Below are 24,858 nucleotides of genomic sequence, written 5' to 3' on the forward strand. Positions count from 1 at the left end.
GCTCGCTCATTAGGCTTAAACCAGTGAGTCATTCACAATGGTTGAATCCACGTACAACCCTAACCTGTGTGTTTTCAATCATAATCTTTATTTCCCTGCCTACAGCTCACTGCTGGTACGGAGGAATTTCATGACCTCTCATTTAATGAGAGCACACATTAAACTGTGGGCCTGCGTGATTACCAAAGTTAACTCATGCTCGGTTGATTGTTCAATCCACCACTTTGGTCAAGAATGTATCAGTTGCATTGCCATTACATTTTTTAAAGACATTCATGATGCAAAGAGGGTGAATCTTACTACATGGGAGATAATAACATCAAGCAAAGTTACAACTGCACTTCTGTTATCTTTCTGTCTCTTTCCTGGACTCCCCCTCCTTTCATTTCTCTCTGCCCAGTTGAGTGATGGCTTAAAAGGAAAGGGAAGTTAACGACAAACATAATCCCCCCATTGCTTGTCAATCTTAGCCTTCCTCTTACAAGAAAAAGGTGGAAACTACAAAAAAAACACAACTCGGTTCATTCTATTTTGGGATATTCATTTAATGATAATATCACTGCTTTCACATATACAAATAAGTTTACAAAATTAAAAAAGCAATAAATGACAAAAAAGAGCTTCCCAAAATCAACAGGGAAAAATTAACAATCACATCAAAAACATTTGGTTATCTTTAATGTATTCCATCTTTCAAAAGAATATTCCAGTCGCATATGCTTGATTGTTTTATTGTTCGCATGGTGTTATGTTAGCAAGGAACCTTTATCTGTGCGCTGGGAATACTGTAGGAAGGTAACTTTACAGACATTCAAAGATGTGTCTTTGGTGTCTTTGCCTTCACAATAGGTAGAGTTGTTTGAGGCTTAATGTACTACTTGCTATGCGGGCAGATAGAGAGGGTCACTGATAGTAACTTGATGTCTACAGGTCTTTGCACAAGACAGAACACGTCTTGCACTATCACTAATGTTGACAGATCTACACACACACACACACACACACACACACACACACACACACACACACACACACACACACACACACACACACACACACACACACACACACACACACACACACACACACACACACACACACACACAGAAACAAGGTTACTTCTGTGCCCTATATTCCCAGGGTTGGATCCCAACATTGTAAATAAGTGTACTTCTGTTGTGCGTGTGACTGAGCTAATCTGCCTAGGTGCAAGGTGCCCAGAGGAAATGGACCAAAACATAATGCTGAGCATGCTATTTTTACTAAAAGAAGCACAATACACTATTTGATTAGCTTGTGTTTGGCCATGCTATGTGATATGATGTACATGAATTGTGGTTAAGGGATAACATTTCCCTTGCTGTGAATATAAATAATAAATATAGTCTCTGAAGTTCTATTTTGTTGTACAATCATGGGAGTGCTTAGTGTAATTAAGTCAATCTCTTTACAGTATGAAACGGTATTGTTTCCCTCTGTACCTTTGTGTAAGCCTGCTTACCTTCTCCCTTTGTAATGGCAAAGCAGGCTGAGGGCATCAGAATTGAGAAGGGAGATTTAGTTTTGAGTCTGTCCAGACTCACATCTACTTAGACTGTCTGACATTCTGAGGGCAAATCCCTTTGATTGACTTTGCTGGTACCAAACAAGTTTTAATCTTCAAAGATTTTAATCTGCTGTTTTGTCTGTTAGTCACAAGAGGTGGGGGGTGCAGGGTATAGAGGGCTGTTAACACACAATGTTGCACAGTAAAAAAATAACAGACAAAGTATAAAAAAACATACATACAAAACATAAAAATAATTTTACAGCCAAATAAAGCAATACAAGCGTAACGTATTTTCTCTGCGCGACTTCATTTGGTGTCTTAAAGGTCATTCACAGCAAGTACTGATCCCTTTAGGGTTGTACTGAGGAGTTACAACATACAGCAAAATCAATTGCTGGTAGTGTTTAGTTGGGCTGTGTAATGGAGAAAGACAACACAACCCAATGTCAGTGCTCTCTCCTGTATGAACAGAAAAAGGACAGTTCTACCTGTCCCTTAACCCTAAGTTTCTGCCAATTGCAACACACCATCTGTCCCAGCATCACAGCTGAGAGGATGTCATTCCAACAATTTGAGCTGGGAAACTTTATTGAAGCAGGATGATCAAGAGGAGGCACTTTCAATGCTTTTTAAAGTCCAAAGAACAGTTTATGAACTTGTTTAATGTCTACTTAGACAACCAAAGGGCATTGATTTAAATATATGTCCAGTTTCTCCTTTGCTTGTTGACTGGCTGAAAGGGTGTCCTCCAATTTCACAACAGCATGTGATACTCTTCGTAATTCACCAGTGGAAAGAAAAGAGCTGAAGAATTAAAATCCTTGTTTAGCCAAAGCCAGGTGTCAAAAATAGGAACGCTTGTGTGAATTCGTATTGTTATTTGATGTGCATTGATCCTGTAGTAGCAACACCTCATATTCCAGATTGCCATTCTGAACAGCAGGTTCCGGGATCATAAGTTGGGGCTGTTTTTGTGGCAGTGCCCCATTGTCCAAACCAGCCTTCACTCCATCCAACTCTAGCTGCGAGGGCTCACAGTCTAGGTCCATGTGGCCCTTTGCTCTCTTCCTGCGAAGATAGCAAACCACTCCCACTGCTATTGCAATCAATACCAATAGTAGCAAGATGGCAATAACAGGCACCATCATAGTGGTCAACCTCTTTTCCTCTAACCGTGCAGTAGTGGTATTGATTCCAGCAACTGTATGGGCCTCGGTGCAAACACTGTCCTCACCACTAGGGGCACCCAATGGACTAGCACACACATGGTACGTAGAGTTGGGCTTCAGACCTCTGAGTATATACTCAGGGTAGGATGATGGCAGGCTGAGAGAATTCGGCCTGCGGTCTGGCCCAGAGAGATTGCGGTAGGTAAGGCGAATACCGCGGATGTAAGGCCTCATCTCAATGTAACGATGGAGGTCCAACAGAACTGACGTTGCAGTTGCTTCATGTGAGCTGATTTCTGTATCTATAATGACAGGTGGTGACGGTGGAGGAAGGTTTTCACAAAACATACCGTAGGTGCCATGTGGACAGGTACATAGTACCTGACCATGCTGGTCCAAACGACAAGTACCCCCATTCAGACATGTAAGAGGGGGACAGAAATGCTGCTCCTCGTCTCTGTCTATGCTGCTGCTGCTACTGGGGGTTGCAGGGACAGGAAGCAGGGGAGAGTCAATATCTTCTTCCATTGGGGCATTACTGGCCTTTGGGGCTGGAATAGCTTTAGTAGTACTTGGTAGGGTAGTGACAGGGACAGGCAAAGTAGTAGTAGTAGTAGTTTTGACAGTACTTGTGGTAACTGTTGTTGTTGTAGGGCATCCAAAATCCCTGTGCTCTAGTCTTTCCAATACCTTTCCAGCACTGATTGGTGGGAAATGACAACGGGTCTCCTCTGTTCTTTCTAGAGTGATGCTCTGGGCTCTAAGCCATCTTGGGAACCATGCTAAGGTACAGAGACAGTTGAAGGGGTTCTCTGCTACATTGAGCTTTCTGAGGTGTGGTAAGAGCTGGGTGAACTCTTCGGGCAGCCCTTGCAAACTCAGGTTGCTAATGTCCAACTCCTGCAGCTCTCCAAGATTCTGCAGGTCTTGAACCTTAAGAGGACCCATCGGGTTCTCAGCCAGGCTGAGGCGAATCAGCCCATGGGTCTCCTGTAGCGCTGAGGGGAACGATTCAAGTTGGTTTTCAGAAATGTCTAGTTCATGGAGGTTCTTTAAACTGCCCATGAGGTTCTTATCCAGGCTGGTTAGCCCCACACCACCCAATTTGAGTGACTCTAGGTTTGGGGTCTGGAGGTCTGACGGACCCAAGGTTGATAAAACATTGAATCGAAGGTCAAGCAGCAGCAGTCGGGGCATTGAGAGAGCAGGCAGGGAGGTCAGTTGATTTCCCTGCAGTTTGAGTTCCAGCAGGTGCTCCAAGCCACTAAAGGCTGCAGGGTGGATGGTCGTAATATGATTACTATACAAATAAAGGCGCTCAAGCAGCACCATACCCTGGAAGCATTCCTCTGAAATGTGGGTGATCTGGTTGGATGACAAGTCCAGGTTTCTCAAAGAGGTCAAAGGTTCAAACACCCTATCTGTAAGCTCAGTCAATTTGTTTTGACTGAGGTCCAGCATGTCCAGGTTCTCCAGACCATCAAAGTCCTCCACTGACAAGCCCTCAATGCCATTGGCAAAGAGGTAGAGACTTTGGGTCTGTGAAGGCATTCCCTTGGGAATGGTAGATGAGCGTCTCTGGTAACATAAGATGGATTCCGGCGTGGAACAGGAGCAACCCTCTGGGCAGTCGTTGGACAAGGTCCCATCAGGAAGGAGGAGGAAGAGCAGAAAGAGCATCAGCGGAGTGAGAAAGATCTTCATGGTGCAGGCTCTTTCTCTCTCCTTGCTCAACCTATAACAAGAGAACATATAAACTGTCAGTGACTTGTATTACCATCCAAAGAAATATACAATTCATTGATTTACAGATTGTTAACAGGGTTCAACAGTAGTAAACTTAATATTGATACTGCCATGTTTGAGTTTAGTAGCATCTGACAGTTGCACCAGGAAATGTGGTATACTCGCATTCTAATGTTGAATTTCTAAATCAAAGCATGTTTTCTCTGTATATCCTCTAGTCCCTAGGTTAGCCATTGATTCCCTGTGTGGTTCAATAATGTGTTTCAAAGAGTGAGATTACTATCAAAGGTTTAACTATGCATAGCCAGTGATCAAAGGCAGTCCTTTGTCACAAGGTCTCTCAAACAATAGGTCTGTAGCCCTAACCTCAGGTTTCAGAGGGAGTTTTTGTGCTATATTCTGGGAAAAGTTAACAGAATAGAGTCAAGCAATGCCTTCCTGGCTGAAGGAGTGCCACATTCTTTCTGCAATGATCTGTGTAATAGATAGAATTGCGGGAGGCCAAAACCTTTGTTCCCTTTATAATAATGCTACCAATGGTCATCACGAACATATAGTGTATGTATAAATATATTCAGTATGTATATACATAATATATGTGCTAATGTGTGTGTTGGTGTTAAAATAAAAGAGTGTATATTTGTAAGCCGCCCACCGACTGCTATTTACTGTAGTGCGGTGCACACAACAGTGTGGTTGCTGTGGGGTCACAGTTAACCCTTCTCCCTATGTTTATGACATACTTCATAGCCTATGAAAGACACAGCGACACAGCAGCAATGAACAAATCTAACTTGTTTTGATCCTAAAATGTTGATTCAAAGTGAAAACACTGAGTGGCATTATTATCTTTGAACACTGAAACAGTGAAAATCACACACGCCCTCTCTCTCAACATACACACTGTGCTGTGGTCTCTCCAGTTTCATATAACCATACCGTGTCAACTTTGTTTGGCTGCATGTTCGCCATGCTGCATGTGGCCACGCAACTGTGGATGATTTACTTTGTGGTGTTCTAAACTAAAAGAGGAGCTTTACTGATAGCCTGGAGCAACGTCTCTGACCAAAGACATAATAAAAATAACACACACTTTCTATGTTGTCATTACGCAGACTGATGGCAAGTGCTGCTTGCCAGTGTCTTTAATGCTTGATGAAATATACAGAGACTGAAAAGAGTACTGTAGATCTTCAGGAAGATATGAAGCTATGATTTAAGCCCTTTTCACCTGAGCCCAAGCCTTTCAAAACAAACACCCTGGTTGAGCATCAACACAGTACTTGAAAGGGCTGGAAGGGAGGAAAGGGATGATAGAAAAGAGAGAGGAATGAAGGGAGATAAAGAAGAAAAGTGGCAGACAAGATTGTGACAGTTACCATTCCTGCAATGGAGTGAGATGGCCTTGGGGTGAAAGTAAAAATCTTTATCTGTTAACCATTTATCTTTTTTAGTCTTCTTTTTTACTCTTCAGGGACTCAACATAAAGTACTTTTTTGTCCTATACAAATACAAACCAAATACACAATCCCTAGTTTACTGTAATAACTGAAGTCATGATTCAACTTATTGATTGGGAACGAGGGTAGGTAATGGTTTGATGTCTCCACACCTTCTTTCTAAACTTGTATAATGCCCAAAAGCAGTGTGTTGGTCAACTTGCACACTTAAGGGAGCTTACTTTAGGGCCTTAAATGGTGCAGTTGTTGATGTCTTCACTGCACAAATACCTGAAGGAGAAGCCAAGTATGTGTGACCTACAGTTTTACACAGATGGAGCACAAACACAGAGAACATTCTGTTCTCTCACTGCTTACCTAGGGTTGTGGATCATTACACAAGAAGTCCAACACATACCTATTTTTCTATATTGGAACTTTGTTATTTTCCTTCACAGTTACAACATTAATTTATGTTTTTGTGTAATGTCTTATATTCAGACATTCAACAAGGCTGTGGAAGCACGGCTGCTGTCTCAAGACCTTCTATCAGAGGCGGATAAAGGGTATCGTCTAATCCCACCACAGCATGACATTTATTTTTCTTCTCTTTCAGCAAACTTCAGTTTACGCTCCTCTTCGAAATTGCAACCTTCTTGGAATGATTCCCTGATGTCTTATTTTTCCTTCTCAAACCAAAAGTAACCTTGGCACTTGCCTGAACCCTACTGCCAACATGTTACTCCTATTATTCAGATAATAGGAGACAGAGCATTAATGATGTTCTGTGCAGCCAGACCTCAAAAACATGACTCTACTCAAAGAGCAAGGCTTGATTGAACAAAGCACCTAACTAGTTTCCAGAGTCAGCACCTGCTAACAGTGCAGAATAACTAACTAAACTCTGGCAACCATGCAGAAAAAGAACCTTTAGTGTTGCAATTTTTTTTGGGAATGATTTTCCACAAAGTAACGATTACATCTGCTGGTGAAAGTTTGCTGTTGGCTACAGCTGAATGGGCAGCAGAGGTGGAGGGTTGTAGTTATCCCATAATTTACACAGTGCCGAGGGGGAATTCACTTTAACAGGTGAGTAATTACATGGTCAAAGTTGTAAAGGGTTTCAGTGGCCTCAGAGATGAACAAAGTATAGCCATTGAATTATCTCCCGTTGGAAATAAACAAGTTCAAATATTGGTGAAACTTTTTAAAAATGGTCACTAAGAGAAAGAGAGGTTTCACTTCAGGCCACAGAATCCATGATGAGGGAGAAAGTGTGGCTGCTGGGTGGCGTCTGCTTACAGAACAAGGGGAAAACAAAAGGATTTGTGAAGAGAAACAGGAGATGAAGGGTTTAGGGAGAACCAAGCAACAGCTGGACCGTTTGCAGATGGTCTCAGGTTTTTACATCATCACTATGTGCGGGGAGCTGCATTTTCAGGATACTCAAAGTTGACTTGATATAAAGGGTGCCTGTTCAAATGGAATTCAAGTGGATATGTATCATATTTGTCTGAAGTTATCCAAAAATATTCAAACCCCTTTCTTTTCTGAGATAGATAAATGTTGACTTTCGGTGCAAGAGACGGCTAAAAGTGTCTGGTGCCAGAACATACAACAACATCAAGGCCGCCATGAGAGGAAGGCAAGATAAAACTGAGAATATTTTTCTTAGAAACTCAACGTGGTGATACTAACGTAGCTCCCTGGGGCAGAATGTTTATTTGAGTGTGCCTCATTCCAAACTGGGCCAGGTACATCTGATAACCCAGTAGAAGAGAAACTGTGGTGGATGTGGATGGGGGGGAGGTTCAGGCAGTGAATATAGACAGATCACAGATTAAACCAGAGCTTGCTAGGTTAGATTCTCCTGTTTTCTTTCATTCTGGAAACAAGTGACTTGTGCTGATCTTATCAGAGGGAAAGATAAGGCACACATGTGGCGTCATTACAATATAGATCCACTGAATACACCATCTTGAGTGACTCCTGCCTGCCTTATTGGCTTTAACTTTAAATGTTTTGATGTGAGGGCAGGTGGAGGGTCTACAGAGAGATAAGAAAGACAAGCTTGTCATCTTCCTCCTCCTCTCTTGAGTTGTAATTTCCTTTTCTCTCCCCTGCGTGCTTGTTGAGACATTCCTGAGACAGGCAGCAGCTGAGTTTGAAAAAGTGAGCTTGTCTGTCTCACTGGCTTGGCATTTAGAGCTTCACAGGGAGTTCTTTTTAGGTTAATAAACGGACGATGGATTGGATGAGTTATGTGCTGGCTATATGAATGGGAGTTCAAACATCTTCGTGACAGATCTGTTATCTAACAAATGTTCTTGCATCCATGCTTTCTTCATTCTTTAGTCTAGTTTTGAGGCTTTAGAATAAATGTATTGGCTGATGAGTATTAGGGCAGAAACAGTAAGGATAAAATACTAAGATAGAAGTATCGGAAAGTTGTTGCGCAACACGATGAGACATAAACGGTCGGCCCCTTGAAAAGAAACATTAAAGAGGCAATAAGGGGGAAAAGAAAAGAAAGCATTTTCCCTCTACGTCTCCGGCTCATTTCTTCTACTGCTTTTTCTTTCTATTCGAGATGAGTTGGAAAAGAAAACAAAGGCAGGGGAACAGCGAGACAAAAGCAGGTTTCTGTCAGCAGGGGCACCGAGGTGGAGAGGTGGATAAGGCCTGGCTGTGGGAGGGTGAAGTGGGCTTCAGCAATTAAATCCCGGCGGGCCATGCGTCAAGAGCCCTTATCTTTATAGCTGAAGGCCAACACTGAGGGGCAATGAAGGGTACAAGAGGGGGAAGAAAATTGCGGTGTGTGTATGGGAACTGCAGGTCACTGTGCACTTGCATTATTTAACAGGCCTGGCCAGAGTAAGGGATAAGGCTGCACACTACAAAGTGCATACTCCCATTAAAGAGGCCCCTTCTCTTCTGGGACTTAATATATTAAAGGAACAATACTTGTGGTATGTGCATTAGAGTATGATCTATAGTGCTGATGGTCATGGGGTTCAGTTCAATAGGGTTCACTACTAAAATATACTACTGTAGCCGTTCCTCGTGCAGATTTATTACAGTAGCACAGGGACATGACTTCATATTGGTTGTACATGATCACTTGGCACCTAAAGAAAAGCTGGTGTGAGCCCTCTGACACCCCGCCTTCCCAATTCCCCCATCCCCAACTTTACCCTTTTACGTATCTGATCCTATCAGAAGAGAAAGGACCCTGCCTCCAAACACAAACTCCCGTATTTCTATCCTTTTACATTGTAGGTAACATCATTGCAACAGCTGGACCCCGTTATCCACAATCTGGTGGGGATATCCGTCAAAATGACAAAGAGGTCAAGAGGGAAATGGGAGAAACATGGGTTTTGTAGAATATTTGGATGGTTTCTTTAAAAAGTAGCACAGGTGAGAAAGAATAATGGTTGTACAGAAACACGAAACAGACCTGTGAGTTTGAAAATGTAAGCTATGTAAATGTGGGTTTGTATGTAATGCAGTGAAGTGTTTTTTCAAGACATGTGCTTGTGCCTCTCTATTGTAGGGCTTAATTGCAACACAAGTTAAACAAACTATGTAAAATAAGCAACGAGAATATGTACGGATCAGAAAGGAAGGCATGTTTGGAGACGGAAATGTGTTTGCGTCACTCCTCATCCTAGGTTCCCTATTTAGGCGTGCTTGGGATTTATTTTACTTTATTTATACTGAAATGAATCTGCTCATGCAAAAGCTAATGTTTTATTTTCTTTTATAGTTTTGTCCTATCAACGTAAACTGCATCTGTCAATCTCAGAGCTTGGATATATATATAATATGCTCAAATTAGTGTCAAACCACAGATGCATGACTTTGCTGCAAAGCATATAGTCGAGTTTTGAACGAGATGATTTTCAAAAGTATGCTTTACTAAAACTTCATTGACGTCAAGGTCAGACTACAAACACAGACGGGAGAGGCGCACATGTGGAATGAAAGAAGGATGATAGCTTTATATCTGTCACTTGCAATACTCATATTGAAGCCACACTATCATTGTCATGCTTTGTAGTGGTATGGAGGGGGATTAGGGCTGTAATAGTTGTACAATGCGCTGCACAAACAAAGCTTTCCAACTGATTTGAGCCTGACCACAATAAAAAGACCTTGTAATAGTCCCATTCATTGTGCTCTAGCACTGCCAGGGCTGATTGATGTCAAAGGGTTGTAGCTTTAATTAACACAAACTCAACCAAGAAGCGGGACCTTGTCGAGCTTCCTCCAACTTACAAACAAAAAAGAGTTGTCGTATGCCTCTTGTCTTTTTTGATCATACATTCTGCACATCTAAATGAGTTGCAAAGCAGCTTACTGTTGGTGTGAAAGGCAGCCCTTTTCATCTGAGGATTTATACTTTAGACCCGGCCTGCTAAGGACAGTGTGAAGCCTTACCATTAGAGCCTGCAGCTGGCCGTCTTGAAAGAGAACATAATATACAGTCCAGGGGTGAACTGGAGGGTAGTAAAATATTCTCAAAAACACTGTGTATTTGTTGCACTATAGTAGTGAAATGGGGCAACTCTGTTTGGTTTTATGATCGAAGTCGGTAGTTCAATTTTGCGTTTCCTTTTGTGGTTAAGAACTTTGATTCTTTAATTCATTAAAAAAAAACCCTGACTGAAGTTATCTGGTCAGATAGCATCAGTCCAAAGGACAACAAAGCTTGTGAGGCAGAGAGCAACTCCTTGAGGTCAGAGGTCCGGCTCAGATGAATGTTTCTACTGCTGCTCAGTATTCTGTGGCCCAGACAACAAAGATAACAGCCCCTGTTCAACACGGGCACACACCCAGCTCCGGTTACACACACACACGTCCACCTGAAGCATGCTGCTCCTTGTCTCCACAACAGGTGCTTTCTCTGCTCCTCCGGGGCAACATGAAATATAAAACTTCTGGAGTGTGTCTGAGTAGAAAAGCAACCTACGCCATAGTAAAGCAGAGAGCAGGCGAAATTGGCAACAGAATCAGGCTGAGGTAGGCGGCCGGGCAGCCAAACTACACCAGAACTGGGACTATGAAAGAGCAAGTCTGCAGTCTAGCTTTGCCTCATCTGAGCTTTCCAGCAAAGAGGTCAGGCATGATTTCCAAAAGGAAATGTGGACCATTTCCTTTTGTTTTATTGCCGAAGGACAGGAAGGATAGTGTTGTAGAAGCTAGACTTGATTTTGTTTTTCTAAGGGCACACTTGAAGGGAGGTGGCACTGAAGTAGACTCTCTTCCTCTCTTGTGCATCCCTCTCTGTTTACACACAGTGTTCTCTTGTTTTGCCCAGTAAGTGATGTCTCAACACTGACACCAGTCTTTTATCACTGCACCCTGCCCTGTGACCTCTCAGGGATAGATAGTCACATCGCATCTGTCTGAGATCTTCACCACAGGACTCTCACATTACACAGACTCAGAGAGTTTCAGTGCGCTACAGACAGCATCGGCCTTCATCAGTTTTCTTATTTACAGCAGTGTTAACCTCTACAACTTTTGGCAAACTTGTGCATCCTTTACATGGTGACCTAAACAGCCTGACCCCACTACTCTGCCAAGTCTATCTTGGACCTGGCTTGTATCCGTCACAGAAGAGTGTCACAGAAACACAAACAACACCTCTCTGCCTTACCTACAATCTGTCTCTTACTCTCTCTCTTTTTCTGTTATTATTTCCCTCACACAGCAGCAAACTTAACCATTGCAGAAGTCTGATTTGTGAAAGAGGACTCCATCACCAGGACACAATAAATAAGACATCCAACTGTCACATAGCTGGAATCTCTCCAGGCCTTGGCGTGTGCCTTCAAATCCTGTGCGTGACAGTTAACGCCTTGTCGCAGAATCAAAACTTCATTATACTGTCTGGCTCCCTGACACTGGAGCAGTGTTGTTTCAGAGCTTTGTCCTCCTGATGGGGACGACCAAAGCACACTTGTAATATACACTAGTTGACGTCTCAAAAAGACTCCATTTTCTGGCCTATTTCTAAATCTAACGTGAGAGGATATGACCTCGATCGGGGACAGTTTCTGCTGTGTGTGTGGTTGCGGTTTGAAGTGGCTGGATGGACCAGTTACATCAGTCCGCCACAAGCCTGAATTGATGTGTGCACACTCCGACACTCTGCCTCGCTCGTTGACATTCATTCCAGCTCCAACACAACTTCGCCAAGCCACCTGATCTTTATCTACCTCATGTGTATAGAACATTTGTTTTCAGACATTGAAAGGTTGTTTCTTTTTATATCCCTTGATAAAAAGAAAGCTTGTCTTTTTGTCATTGTCAGGACATCTTTGGACAACATGCTTAAACTATCATTTTTGTCTTTGTGTAAAAGATTAAGTCAAGGGCCACACTGGCTGTTGACACTGTTTTGTTTTTTTTACCTTTTTCTTTTGTTGCAACACATATAAGGGTTTAAACTGGAGATCAAGTAAATGTGTATGAGTCAGGCGTCAGGAAGGCACACTGACAGACTGTTAGACCGGCTCACTGGCAGGATGACTATCCTTGTTAGACAAACAGTGTCACACGTACTTGCTGAGGAAACAATCACAAACAACACATCTGTCTGTCATCCTTCACTCACTCCTTAAAAGTACTGCTGTTACTCTTCAGAGTATGTCCTCTGGCTTCAAGGAAGTTCAATAGGTCTCAACTGATACTGTAGAAGAGTTCCACTGGAATTATGTCACAGCGCCAACATTATGTGTGTACACACACACACACACACAAACACAAACACACACACACACACACACACACACACACACACACACACACACACACACACACACACACACACACACACACACACACACACACACACACACATACTCTGTACAGTAGTGCATTGGACAACTCACAGGAGCCGCTGTTGTTTGACACATCGCAAAAAATGCTGTCTTCACCTTGCTCCCTTGCTCACCTCTTTCTTTACCCTCAGGTTTGCTCATGTAGTTGGCATGAGTATGACTGGAATCTTATGAAAAGCCCTACAGGGCCTTGAGGCAACTGTTTAGTTGTCAAATTGTTCAATAGGCTAAAGACCTTGTATGAGCTCAAGGCAAAAAAATGGGATGGTAAACAAAAAAGTAGGGCAGTGCAAAGTGCAAACATCACCTTGTTTACCTTATGAATTTCAGTTGAACATAGAAACTTGGACAAGACACACCAAGTCACAGCTCATTAGCAGAGAGCAGTCTTTCTTTTGGACATATATTTTGGGTCAATGTGTACACATCTGCAGTTAAAATAATGTTTACAAAACTCGTTTTACATGCAACCGTTTCTCACTTAGTCAATCTTAAGAAGGAAGTTCATGTTTGAATTTTACAGAGCACCTTGTGTTCTTATGCAATAAGAATGTAAGAGATGACTGCTATGTCTGCAGGGGAAGGAAGCATGGCATTTATTGTTAAATGACAAATGAGTGATTTATTGGTTGGTGTTCACTATGACTCATGACATGTTGGGTAGTTCATGTTGACATTTAAAAGTAAGACAGAATCACTTCAGGTTTTAGTGACTTAAAGTGAATCATGTCGTACACGTACAAAACATGGATTTTCTGGGGATTTTTTTCTCATTATGAAACTTCCATTTAAAGGCAGGCATTGTGCAGTGCTACCTGGTTGTCAGGGCCCCAGCCTCACACCCCTTTTCTGAGAGTTACCGTTTGTGATTTTTCTTGTAATTCTGGCCTGCAGGCTTTTTCCTCATAGAAAAAAAAAAAAAAACACCTCCAGAAATGTACCACACACGCAAGATAAATGTGAAGTGAAGATCACTGCTGCTGATTAGGATGACACAAAGGAATTTATTGTGAAACTACTGCCTGAATTGGTGTCATGCCAGCAACGGGGAGGCTGGCTTGCAAAATAGCAGTCAAGCAGCACATTTTCCCCCCCGCCCCCAACATGCCTCTCCATGGCTCGCCTCTAGTACCCTGCCTTTACCTCCTGAAGACTGTTGACATGTTTGTTACACATTTCGACCACAGTTTGAGTGGCTTTTTAGACAAACATCTGACTTTGATTGGTTGTGTTAGCCACTTGTATCTTCTCTATAGCTTTTCTCAATCCTATTAGAATAAATTAAAGAGCCAACATCAATCTTTAATCCATGATTTGATTATCACATCGACCTGCATTCTCCACTGATTGAACAGGTGAGCCCCACTATCTGAGCGAGAGCAAAGACATCTGTCAGCAACAGTCTATTATTACATCAACGTTCTATTATAACTCCACAATTTGCCTGTAACAGGTGTGCACAATCATATTATTCCTCCTATCATGGCACAAACAAGGTGAGAGAGAAGAAAGGGGAGGATTGTAGAGACAGAAAGGGAGGTATAAGCAACCAACTCTTTCTCCTGTCATCACACATTCTGCCGAATGCAACAGTCTGGTGCACTAAGGAATTGATGTGTGCACACTCCGACACTCTGCGTGCATTTCTTAGACTTTTAAACTCAAGACAATATCAACTTGTTCTCATTTTCAAGTCTTTGCAGCATGATCTGCTTATGATATTCATAGAGAAACTGATAAACACACCGACTGTTCATACAAATGAAAGTGAAAAATACACAAACACACTCCAAACTCAGCCTTTTGTGTCCATTCATACCACATGGTGCTTATTTGTAAAGGACTATATCAATGTTTTTGCAAGTTGAGCTCTTAAACAACAAATTATGTAAACTTTAAATTTTGTATTTCCATTTTTTTCTACTTTTGAATGTAACTTTTTCTCCATTGCTGTCACGTTGGTTTCAATTAATTTCCACACATATGAGTATACTCATGAAGCTAATTAAAGATGTGTAATCCATGCTTAGAACAGGTTTGGATTATTATTTTTTACATTGTTACATTCTGGTAATGCAGGTTGAGTTCAGTTTGATTTGGAAATACTGCTGTGCAGTACCTGACCAAGTTTCAACAGTCTGTTAGCAGATTTCCATAATTTGCGGTAATGGATGGAAACCTTCAAAGGTAGAAAAACATATTCAAACAAAAAAAACCACAAGATATTTAACTCCGATGTAAAGTATATGTGATTTTGTTATGAACAGGATAAACGCCTTTAAAGGGGCCTTTAACCTGACCTTTAGTGGATATGAGGGAGAGGGGACTAATCTCGGGTTATGTACAGAAGACCTGTCAGATTGCCACACAGAGAGAAGGAGAATGAGTGATGCTTTGTTATTGTACCAGTGAACAGCAATTTGTCTGTATAAAAAGCAGTTTGTTTGCTTTCACATCCGTTCATAAACGTCATTAAGTGAGTACCGTAGATTCCTGAGCTGACCTGTAACACAGAACAAAGCGTGCTTGTGTGTGTGTTTGTGTGTGTGTTTGTGTGTGTGTGTGTGTGTGTGTGAGTCTAATGTAAACGAGTGTGCCTGTCTTAGAGTATCATTTAGCACCCTTGTTTGCCCTTCCATGTTTGCTTTTAGGTAGAAATATTAACATTATTAACAGTAAATGACAACTACACACAGTCACAATGGTGTCAAGGCGTTAATGAGCACTGGACTGAAATGGGGGAAGTTGTGTTAAGGGTGTTGTTCACCTTCATGTCTAGAAGTTTCTCTCAAAAGGCCACATTAATGGAAAACACAGGCCGCTAACAGCCAGACATTTGGCTCTGATACGTAGGCTCGACATGTGCACACACTCTATTTACAACTCATTCAAATACATACATTAGGTGTGGCAGCCATGTGTAGTCAGCACACAGGCAGGTAAAACACACACAGAATGTGCCGTAATTCATCGTAATTTGTACCAGCTTTGATGTTGAAGGGAGGCAGAAACATTGTATGTTAGCATGAAGAATTGCCTCTGTGTAGCAAATAATTTACAGCTAGCAAGCAGGTACAAATGCGCAAATTCCTAAACCTGAGGAATTTGTGCATGCGTTACAGCCAGAATTAAACCCCAGAGGAAGAACTCTGAGCCACAACTGCTTCGTCTCTGTTTTCCCTGAGGATAACCGAGCTGCTCAGAAGGAGCTTTAAGGCAATTAGCGAGAGAAGCCGTGTGCGTCCAGAGGCCCGAGGCTACAGTCTTGTCCTATGCATGTGTGTGTCTTTACAAGCCCACACAGTTCCTGTCACAGCTCATTGACAACTAGCACAACAGAGGAATGAGGTAGGACAGAGGGTAGGGGTCAGAAGGGCTGTGTTAAGTAGGAAAAAAATCAGGGCTACACTTTTCGGCAATGACACAATGATGGACGATATTATTTAGGGTCCAAGCAAGGTATGTTTCTCTTCAAAAACAGGTAAAAGGCATTTTAATAAATATCTTTTATGATGGAAAAATATATTATGATGGAATTTATACTTGGAAGATCATAGTGATCAACTACAGTGACCACGTTCATTGCTATGAAGCAACCAGTGCAATAGTGCAGCTCATTAATGTGTACAGAGGCAGAGAGCAATAATATCAGGGTTTGGATAAATAGGAAATATTTTGAATAATCTAATAGATCCTATAATAGACTTCAGGAGGGTCTAATATCACTTATCCAATTCTGTCAAAAGAGTGTATCAATTTGTTGTTTGTTATTTAAAGAGAACAACTTGCTGTAGATGTTTACAAGGTTATATGTACTGAGAAGTCTGCATACTATTTTCCTCTTCCACAACTCCGTCACTTCAGCAGTCAGGCATGGTAAACTCTTAACTTCCTCGCTTCTCTCTGTTCATTTTCACTCTGTCTGTAACCCTACACAGCCTCACTGTATCTATTAAATGCCGCGTGTGTTAAGAGAGCTGCTCTTGTTCTCCTGCCAGTCTTGTTAAGAGGCTCAGGGTTGTGTGAAAGGACCCTTTTGAGGAAGCAGGGTGTTACGGTTAACACAATAAGGACCGCCCACAGCATCGGATTTAGGTTTCTGGATGCAAATATTCCAAGTACTGTATTATTAAGATGCTTGTCATATGCTAGTTGTTGTGTTCTGATGGCTAACTATTTGTAAAGTTTGTTCTCTGCTAGCCACATCTTACACATAATGACACAGTTCAGTAATGAAACTGTCAGATTACTTTAAAAGCATCACTCACCCGTTAGAAAAGCTTCCTCCTCTACTCTCGCTCCACTTTTATGGTTTCAGGGTTTTTTTTTCCTGGAAGCAACAAAACAGTTTTAGCTATTTACCAAATTCTTGACATACATGTTTATCCCCACTTCTTTGGAATCCACCCCCCCTGTTGTGCATTGTTAATTGTCCCGCAAGCAAAACAGGAAGTATTTTTGCCTGTTAATTGGGTGGATTCCAGCTGTGTGCGGGAGCGTGCTGAGCACTGGCAGGCCGTGTGGCAACACAAGAGAACGACAGAGCGGGAGAGGAAGAATGCAGGCCGACCGCTCTCCACTCTGTCAGCTCCTTGTTCTGTGGTATCAGCCCATCAGTCGTGGCCAGAGAGTGTCTATGTGTGTGCGTTGGTGTTTAAAACTTTGACTTAAACATAACACAAGACAGCATTTTGAACCCCTATATGCTGTTTTGTTTTTATAGCACCGTATGATCTGCGCGACCCTTGAGCTGCTTGTGAACAGTATGTATAAACTGCATAAATTTGAGGATTTAATATATTTCAAAGCAGGATAGAGAAGTGTTTGCCTGAGCTTTCCCTCAGTAAGGGTTTTGATCAAGTCGTGTGTTTAAGACAAGCTAACCCTGCTGAACAGGCCCGCAGATTTTAAAATTAAAGACAGGAACCAATTTAATTTCATGTCGTATAAGTTAGCAGGGCCAACTTTTATTATTGTGTCATTATCCATCACCACAGAACAATTTGTGATTAAGAAAAAGATTCAGCACGGCCATGGGGTCATAAATATGTCTTGGTTTTGGGGGAAAACAAAGCGACCACTTGATAGATGTTTTATAAATGTGGGACATTTGGCCACAAGTAACTATCAAAATGTTCTCCTATGGCAGACTGAGTTTTTATGTAATGAATTCAAGGCATGATCATAAAACTGTTTTAGAGAAAATTAGCTGTGATGCACACAGTATATTCTCCCGTTTTCTGGCAGACTCTTAACTATACACCTATTCATACACTAGATTCACTTTTTCAGTGTCTTTCCACCAAGCACTGTTATAAAGCCGTGTTTCATAATCCTTAGCTCTGAGTCAAAGAGTGTGTCAAGTTTTAAAGGAGAGTACTAAAACATGTGATTGTGTTACACCTGAATCCTCAATTAACTTTGCATATACCTGTGTGAGTCAGCCTGCATGTCACACACACTCGTGTTTACATCTGAAAATAGTTTTCCACAGTTTGGCGCTCACTGACCTGCTGCAGATCCTTTGCTGCGCTGTGCATCCGTGTGTTTGTTTGGCTGTGGGAGTGTTATCTCTGCTGCACGGAGGCAGTTGTGTATGCTTTAATGAATGCCCACTATTGTATTTGGTTATTTACTTTCATTTCACGTATCACAGGATAATGCATGATATAAAGTAGTAGGTCATTTTAAAAATAGTTTACTGACAACCTTGTGTTTAACTACTGTGTGAGGGCCTTTGTCTGCTGATCCGTTGAATGTACTGTAAATATTTAGCTTTTGAAAGTTTAACGTGGCAATCAAAATAGATGCAAATCATCTTCGTGAATGACTGTATCACTTTTTTTAAAGGCAAAATTGTCACCAACAATATTCCTGTCTTGGTCTGCCCTCATTCGTTTCTCCATTATTGGTTTACTTTGATACTTCTCTCCTTTCAACAAGCTATTTTTGTCATTCCATTTCGTAGAGGGCTGATACTTTTTGTCCACTATAATTTTCTTTCTTCCTGTGTGTTCATTCTGCTAAACATAAATATTGCCTCACCCTTCTCCTTCTCTGTTTCTCTTTTTCACTCTGTGTCACTCCCATTCTTTCCCCCCATTTGGTTTAATGTCCCCCAAAGCAATACAGAGCTGACGTTAATGTTAGAGCCACTTTGTAGTGGCATCATCCAAAACGTCCAGCAATTTGTCCAAATTATAGCCCAAAGCAAACCTGCAGAGGACGGGTGGGATAAACAGAGGGTAGCTTTATGCTTTTCTGTAGGTGTGATGCCTTGCTTGATATTTAATGTGCTTCTTGTATGTTGAATATGGAAACCAGCGACAAGCTGTGACTTGTGGCACTGTCCCGACTGCTCAGCTGTTGATTGCAACGTTGAGTGATTTAAGATTTGGACTGATACACGATGGCATTCGGATATACACATGCAGGCACGTATACGTGCTGATTTCCTCTCTTAGGCCGCCTCCTGCTCTCTTACGGCGCTGACAGCAGCAGATAACAACATTATTTGTGGCCCTGGCAGAAACGGAAATAGACATCAAGCTAAAGGGGAGCACAGAACACGTCGACTGATGTAATGTTAGAGAGCGGCTCCGCACGTACGTACCGGCTTGTATGTATGACGTGACCATATGAAATTGTGTGTGAACGTGACCAAGGTCGTAGACAATGGGTGGCAAATGGCACACACTAACCCTCAGGTACACACACCTCATAAGCTCGCACATTTACTCAATCCATATTCTGTAAAACATTAATGTTCATTTCAGCGGTTAAATATTGACCTTCCTCTCAACGCGAGATCTCTCTTTCCCACTTCAGGTTTAGGTGTGTGTGTGTGTGTGTGTGTGTGTGTGTGTGTGTGTGTGTGTGTGTGTGTGTGTGTGTGTGTGTGTGTGTGTGTGTGTGTGTGTGTGTGTGTGTGTGTGTGTGTGTGTGTGTGTGTGTGTGTGTGCCCTTGCTTTGCTCTTCCCCAGCAGAAGGTCTGGTTCATGGCTCATTTCCTAATTACAGTGCTGACCAGAGGTAATTACAACCTTAGATTAAGAACTGTTTCTCTTCTCTTTTTTTATAAGCCTACTGAAATGCAGCAATTTGTGGTGAATTTCTGGGATGAGCATCCTCCCTCTCATCCTCTCTCTCTCATTTTCCATCTGTATCTCACTCCCTCAATACTTCCCTGGAGTTGGTTTAGGAATTCGGGGGATATTTTGGCTTTTTTCAGATTTTCCAACCAAAATGAGAAAGTAAAAAAAAAGCCATATTTAATGTAAAGCTTGAGAGAGGAGTGTTTTTATTCATCTGCTTTAGAAGATAAACAAACTAGTAAAATCTTACAACTTTGAGCATGTGTGTGTCTGTGGACACGGAGGACAGCAGTTATTTGGGGTTTGCTCTCAAGCTGGGGCACTCTAAAGCCCTCAGATCCCTTCGCATGTGTGTGTATATTTATGCAAGGTTTTGAAGTGGTTCTTCTGAACGCATCATTTGGCTGCATCGGCAAGCTCTTCTTCAATTTAGCTTGGCAGGCATACAGGCTGGGGTTTGCCTCACCATACCGCTGGGTCAGCATTGATGTGTGAGGCTGAAGCACATGAAGCCAGGGGTTTTATTTAAGATGCTTCTTTGAGAGAGAGGCTCTTGGTTGTCAAGCAGGGAACGCCCCCCTGTTGTGCAGCACCTGACGAGGGGCGTGCTGCAGCCTTTAACTTTAAAGGAGGTAGAATTTCTACATGTTGAATTGTCTCGCACTCACTCAGACTTCTTGCTAATTGTAATGAACCCTTCCTTTCACGTGGCCTTGTGGAAAACAAACACACATATTCCAACTTTCTGCCCTGTCGACTCCCCTCTCTGTGCCTGCTGTGTGAGTGCCCCACTCTTGTCCTCTGCTACCTCCAACTCCCCATATCCCTCCTCTCCTCCCTTCCCAAGGCCTCCTCGCCTTAGCACCTGACTTTTAACCCTCTAATCCCTCTGATGCAGAGGGTAAGATGCTTCAGGCACTACCTCTAATTGGTGTAAAACAGGGCTATAGCGGAACGAGGCACAATGTGGAAATCCTCTGCTCACAGCCTGTTTGGAAAATGAAAATAGCAACACTGTTCTTGTGTAAAGAATATTTAAGTTGTGTTGCTTTAATAGGTTCATTTACAGGCATGAAACATGTTCGGCAGATCTGTTTAGACATGTCTCAACACAACAAACGAAAGAAGCAAACTGTCTTATCAACTTCAGCAGAAGATTTTGACATCAGTGCTCTTTTCACTCAAGCTCTTTGGCACAGATAATGAAATGGAAGTCTTGATTTTGTAAAAACAAAACAACAAGGATGACAGTACAGGCTGACACAATGTCGGTATAAGCAGATCGCGGATGGATAGTGTAGTTTCGACATCACTGTCACACTGATGTGACAGTGAGCTGATTTTTAATTGCCTACATTTTAGGTTTTATGACAAAGAGCTCCTTTTGCTTAGTCGTGCTTCCTATCCACAAACCAAAATTAAAGTGCTAGAAAATTCCCGTGGGGCAGATAATCCACCCAGTGTGCTTATGTGTCTCTCTCAATGCTCACACCAGCATACGCAGTTGCACATTTTAATGTCAAAGTGTCGCAAAATGTTAGGAATTATTTTTGTTGACAAGGTGTGAATTCACATCACAAGTGTGGAGAAGAACGTTACACCATTTATTTATCTGCTCCGTCCGTCAGCGAGCGACTGTACAAACACAACAGTTTGCTGTGTAGAGTAACAGAAAGCAGCAACATCAGGAAAAAACTACACTGGCACAACCACTCTTGTTTTGTAAGTGTTACAATCTGTGCATCGTAGCAGCCTGAACGTTCTCCACATTAGTGGGGGATAATTGGTCTCCTGCGGCTGTGCTGCTGTGTCTGGTAGCCTAATATAAACCAATTACAACCATTATATACTGTCAATGACACAGTAGCTTCTCCTACAGCATAATGACAGCCTGTGAGGGAACACATGGCGAGGAAACAAGCAGTACACCGGGGTAGGGGTTAATAGCAGGGCTATCAGAGTAGTTTACGCCGCCTGCTTAGCCCCCAGGAAGGCTTAGGCGATTTTGCGTGCCTGTTTGTGGGGGCTGTGTAAAAGATGTTTATCTGAATGAAAGCTTGAGGGATCCTGGTCAGAAGACTGTTCTTACAGGAATTAAGCATCTTAAACGAAAGGCATGTGTAGAGCATATTTTGAAAGAGTGATTCACAGTTGAGTTTTGTGGCTTCTCTCGGTTTGGGTCTTTCATTTAATAGGGAATCATTACATCTCGCTGTTATTTATTTCAATGTTAACACAGTGGGATTAATCTTGAACAAGGACTGGTTTGTTCATGTTTTTTTGGTCATCAGCCCGGCAACAGAGTAAAAAACGTGTTTAAAGTCCAAACTAAGTTTATACAAAATGAGGCTCCTTCTTTAAGACTCTCACAGAAAAGTTCAATTTATTGGCATCATATTTGGTAAGATGAGATGACATCTGGAGGAAACGTGTTTATGCAGTTAACCTTGTAATTCAGCAATTGGGCTTAAGTCATGTAAGTTTATTGGATGTCAGTTTATTTGTGGCTTGGTCGATAAGGGATTTCATCTTTCAGGAATTTGACCTTATCATTGCTCTGCTCCGTGCATGCTGAAGGAAGGTGATGTTTCTCTAATTTCTGCTTGTACATATCTTTGCATCTGAGCCAGTGTATCTCTCTGTCCCTTGCAGCACCTTCAGCTAAAAAACCTAATGATTGATTAAATCCAGCCCTGGAACCTTTTAACACTTCAATCAGAATAGGGTTTTACAAAACTAATGGTTAACCTATTTATAACAGTAGCTGCTCTTGGTAGACATTATTAATAATGTAGCGTGGAATCAATCATGCTTGTGACTGAAACTGGGCCAATAACTGAGACAGAGCTAATAGTCAATCCATCATATGGTGTTACAGACTTATTAGCTTCATAAATTCATAAATATTTAATTTGCAAGACTTTGAGTGTTTGTGCATATAGTCTACAGTGAAATAATGTATATTCCACAAATATTTGGAGAAAAAAAAAACACCTAGAAGATGTACAGTAACTACTGGCACCCTGGATAATGCAATGCCAACCTCCACTTGCTTCCAGGTATGGTGCAGCTCATGCTAAAATACATTTTGGCATTGTCTGACCGTTGCGTATCAAAACCATTGCAGCGATAGTGTCCTGTTGAACTTTCTGTTATGGGACGTTCCCCCGTGTGGGTCCAAAAACAGGCTTTCCCTCTGCGGTGAACTCTGCTCGGTGCGGTCTAGACACTCGGCTAGGCCCCTGCATGCTGCACGGCGTCCTGCGGTCCCACACCAGCCCGCCTCATTACCGCCCTGACTGCTCATTCAGCTCCGCGCACACTCTTGCATTTTACGCTTTACTCCAATACTCTTGCATTGGTGCATGGCGACGGACGCTTAAAATCCCGTTTACTTTTCACGGGTTTACCGGAGCGATCATGTGGGTTTAAAACTCCTCACGACAAAGAACTACATTATTTATTTTAATGTTTTTTCTTTTGCATTTTAAAGGGTAGCTGCATGCATTGACAAGAAAACGTAGTATTTTAACAATTCCACGCTGTAAGTTAAAAAAAAAAGAAAAAGTTTAAAAAATAGCCTACTACCAAGCTATTGTTGAACAGCACTAAAACATCCAGGGTTTCCCTAAAGGGAGTTGTCGCATCGGAAACACAAATACAACTTAAACACCGATGGGTGGTGGCTTATATTTAAAAGGGAAAATAAACCCGAAAAAAAAGTGAATGTCCTACTGGAAATTATTCAGGTTATATGCGCAGTTAATCTTATAACATGTTTCTTTAAATTAATCATATTCCACCCAACTGCATTTGTCTACGTAACCCTTTATAAGCGTTATTACGCACGTCTTGCTACTGTTATTAGGGTTCGAGCGCAAAAGTATGACATTTTGATGCTTATTTTATCATTCATAACAGGAAACTCTTACCCTTAACTTCGAAGAAGTAAAGTTGTGAGCGCAGTCGCGCTCGTGTGTTTATCCAAACGGAGCAGTTCACCGATAAAACTCCAAGACCTTGTAGTTTTCCGTGTGCGCGCTCTCACAAAAAAAAGTTTCTGTGGGTGTATAACACTTGTAGCGAACGGTCAAATCCTTGGAGAGATACACCGACCTCCACGTCAAGGAATGCTCAAGTGCTGACTCCCTGGACAAAAAAGCGCTTTATTGGTGAGCACAGAGGAGAGTTTAAGCCGAGGGATGGGAGGGGCGAGGCGCACCGCAGCAGCGCGCAGTGCTGCAAAGAGCCGAGAGCAGCGAGCGCCTCACCTTGCAGCTTGGCTGAGTGTTAAGGAGAGGAATTCCTTTTAGTTTGCTATATCTTAATGCCTACTTGAACGACTTGTTTTAAGCTAGACACTTTACTGGTTTCATTATTTACTCTTCAAACACTTTTGTCACGTTTCATTTGAATGATTACTGACTAATTCAATTTTATTAAATTATTTTTAAAACATGCATTTTAATCAGCTCCTCTGAAAAATAATCAAGTTGGCTTTAACATTATGCTTAAAGCCATAGGGCAAATATTGGGACAATACCAAATCAAACTCAACATCCCTTTAAACTATCATAAGCCCTTTAACTCTTACACGTGGGACTGTCTATTGCCTCCAGCGTATGTGCACTGAACATTAGCACAGTAGCACATATGGTCACTTCATTCACTGAGCCATCCCCAAGCTGAGAAAGCTATTGAAAACTTCCCAATGCCAGTGACAAACTACCCGTGGGCAGCTGGCAGACTATTTCAATGTCAGCCTGTCCCAACAAGGTGCAGTAAGGTGATATCTCTCAGGGACCGTGTCACCTCGGATGTGTACTTTTAGCCACATGTCACAGAATTAACTGGAAACTTGAACCCTCCTGTGTACAGTGCTTAAATATTTGTATATGTTTGACCTACGTCTTCATGCAGAACTCCTGTTCTCTCCCCATGTTGACAAGAATCCGTAAAACAATTGAAAGCAGGACAAATGTGTCTTTGTGGGGATGTAACTCAACCGAC

General features: G+C 42.0%; 2 protein-coding genes across 3 annotated transcripts in view; one reads left to right on the forward strand and one right to left on the reverse strand.

Annotated features, from left to right (window-relative positions):
* Positions 1 to 24,858, forward strand: part of coro7 (coronin 7) — a 99,303-nt gene that overhangs the window by 49,132 nt on the left and 25,313 nt on the right. The gene's annotated exons all lie outside the window — the stretch shown is intronic.
* On the reverse strand, positions 525 to 24,023 carry vasnb (vasorin b). Of its 2 annotated transcripts, XM_063903380.1 has the most exons (3): positions 23,781 to 24,022; positions 17,023 to 17,084; positions 525 to 4,453 (listed from the first exon to the last, which is right to left on the reverse strand). In XM_063903380.1, exon 3 carries the CDS (start codon positions 4,420 to 4,422, stop codon positions 2,392 to 2,394), a length of 2,031 nt encoding a protein of 676 aa, XP_063759450.1. In that variant the 5' UTR covers positions 4,423 to 4,453; positions 17,023 to 17,084; positions 23,781 to 24,022; the 3' UTR covers positions 525 to 2,391. The 2 variants fall into 2 exon arrangements, with proteins under 2 accessions (XP_063759450.1, XP_063759452.1); XM_063903382.1 differs by lacking the exon at positions 17,023 to 17,084 and having other exon boundaries at positions 23,781 to 24,023.

This window comes from Eleginops maclovinus, chromosome 16 (assembly GCF_036324505.1).
Source record: "Eleginops maclovinus isolate JMC-PN-2008 ecotype Puerto Natales chromosome 16, JC_Emac_rtc_rv5, whole genome shotgun sequence".
Classification (NCBI taxonomy): Eukaryota; Metazoa; Chordata; class Actinopteri; order Perciformes; family Eleginopidae; genus Eleginops; species Eleginops maclovinus.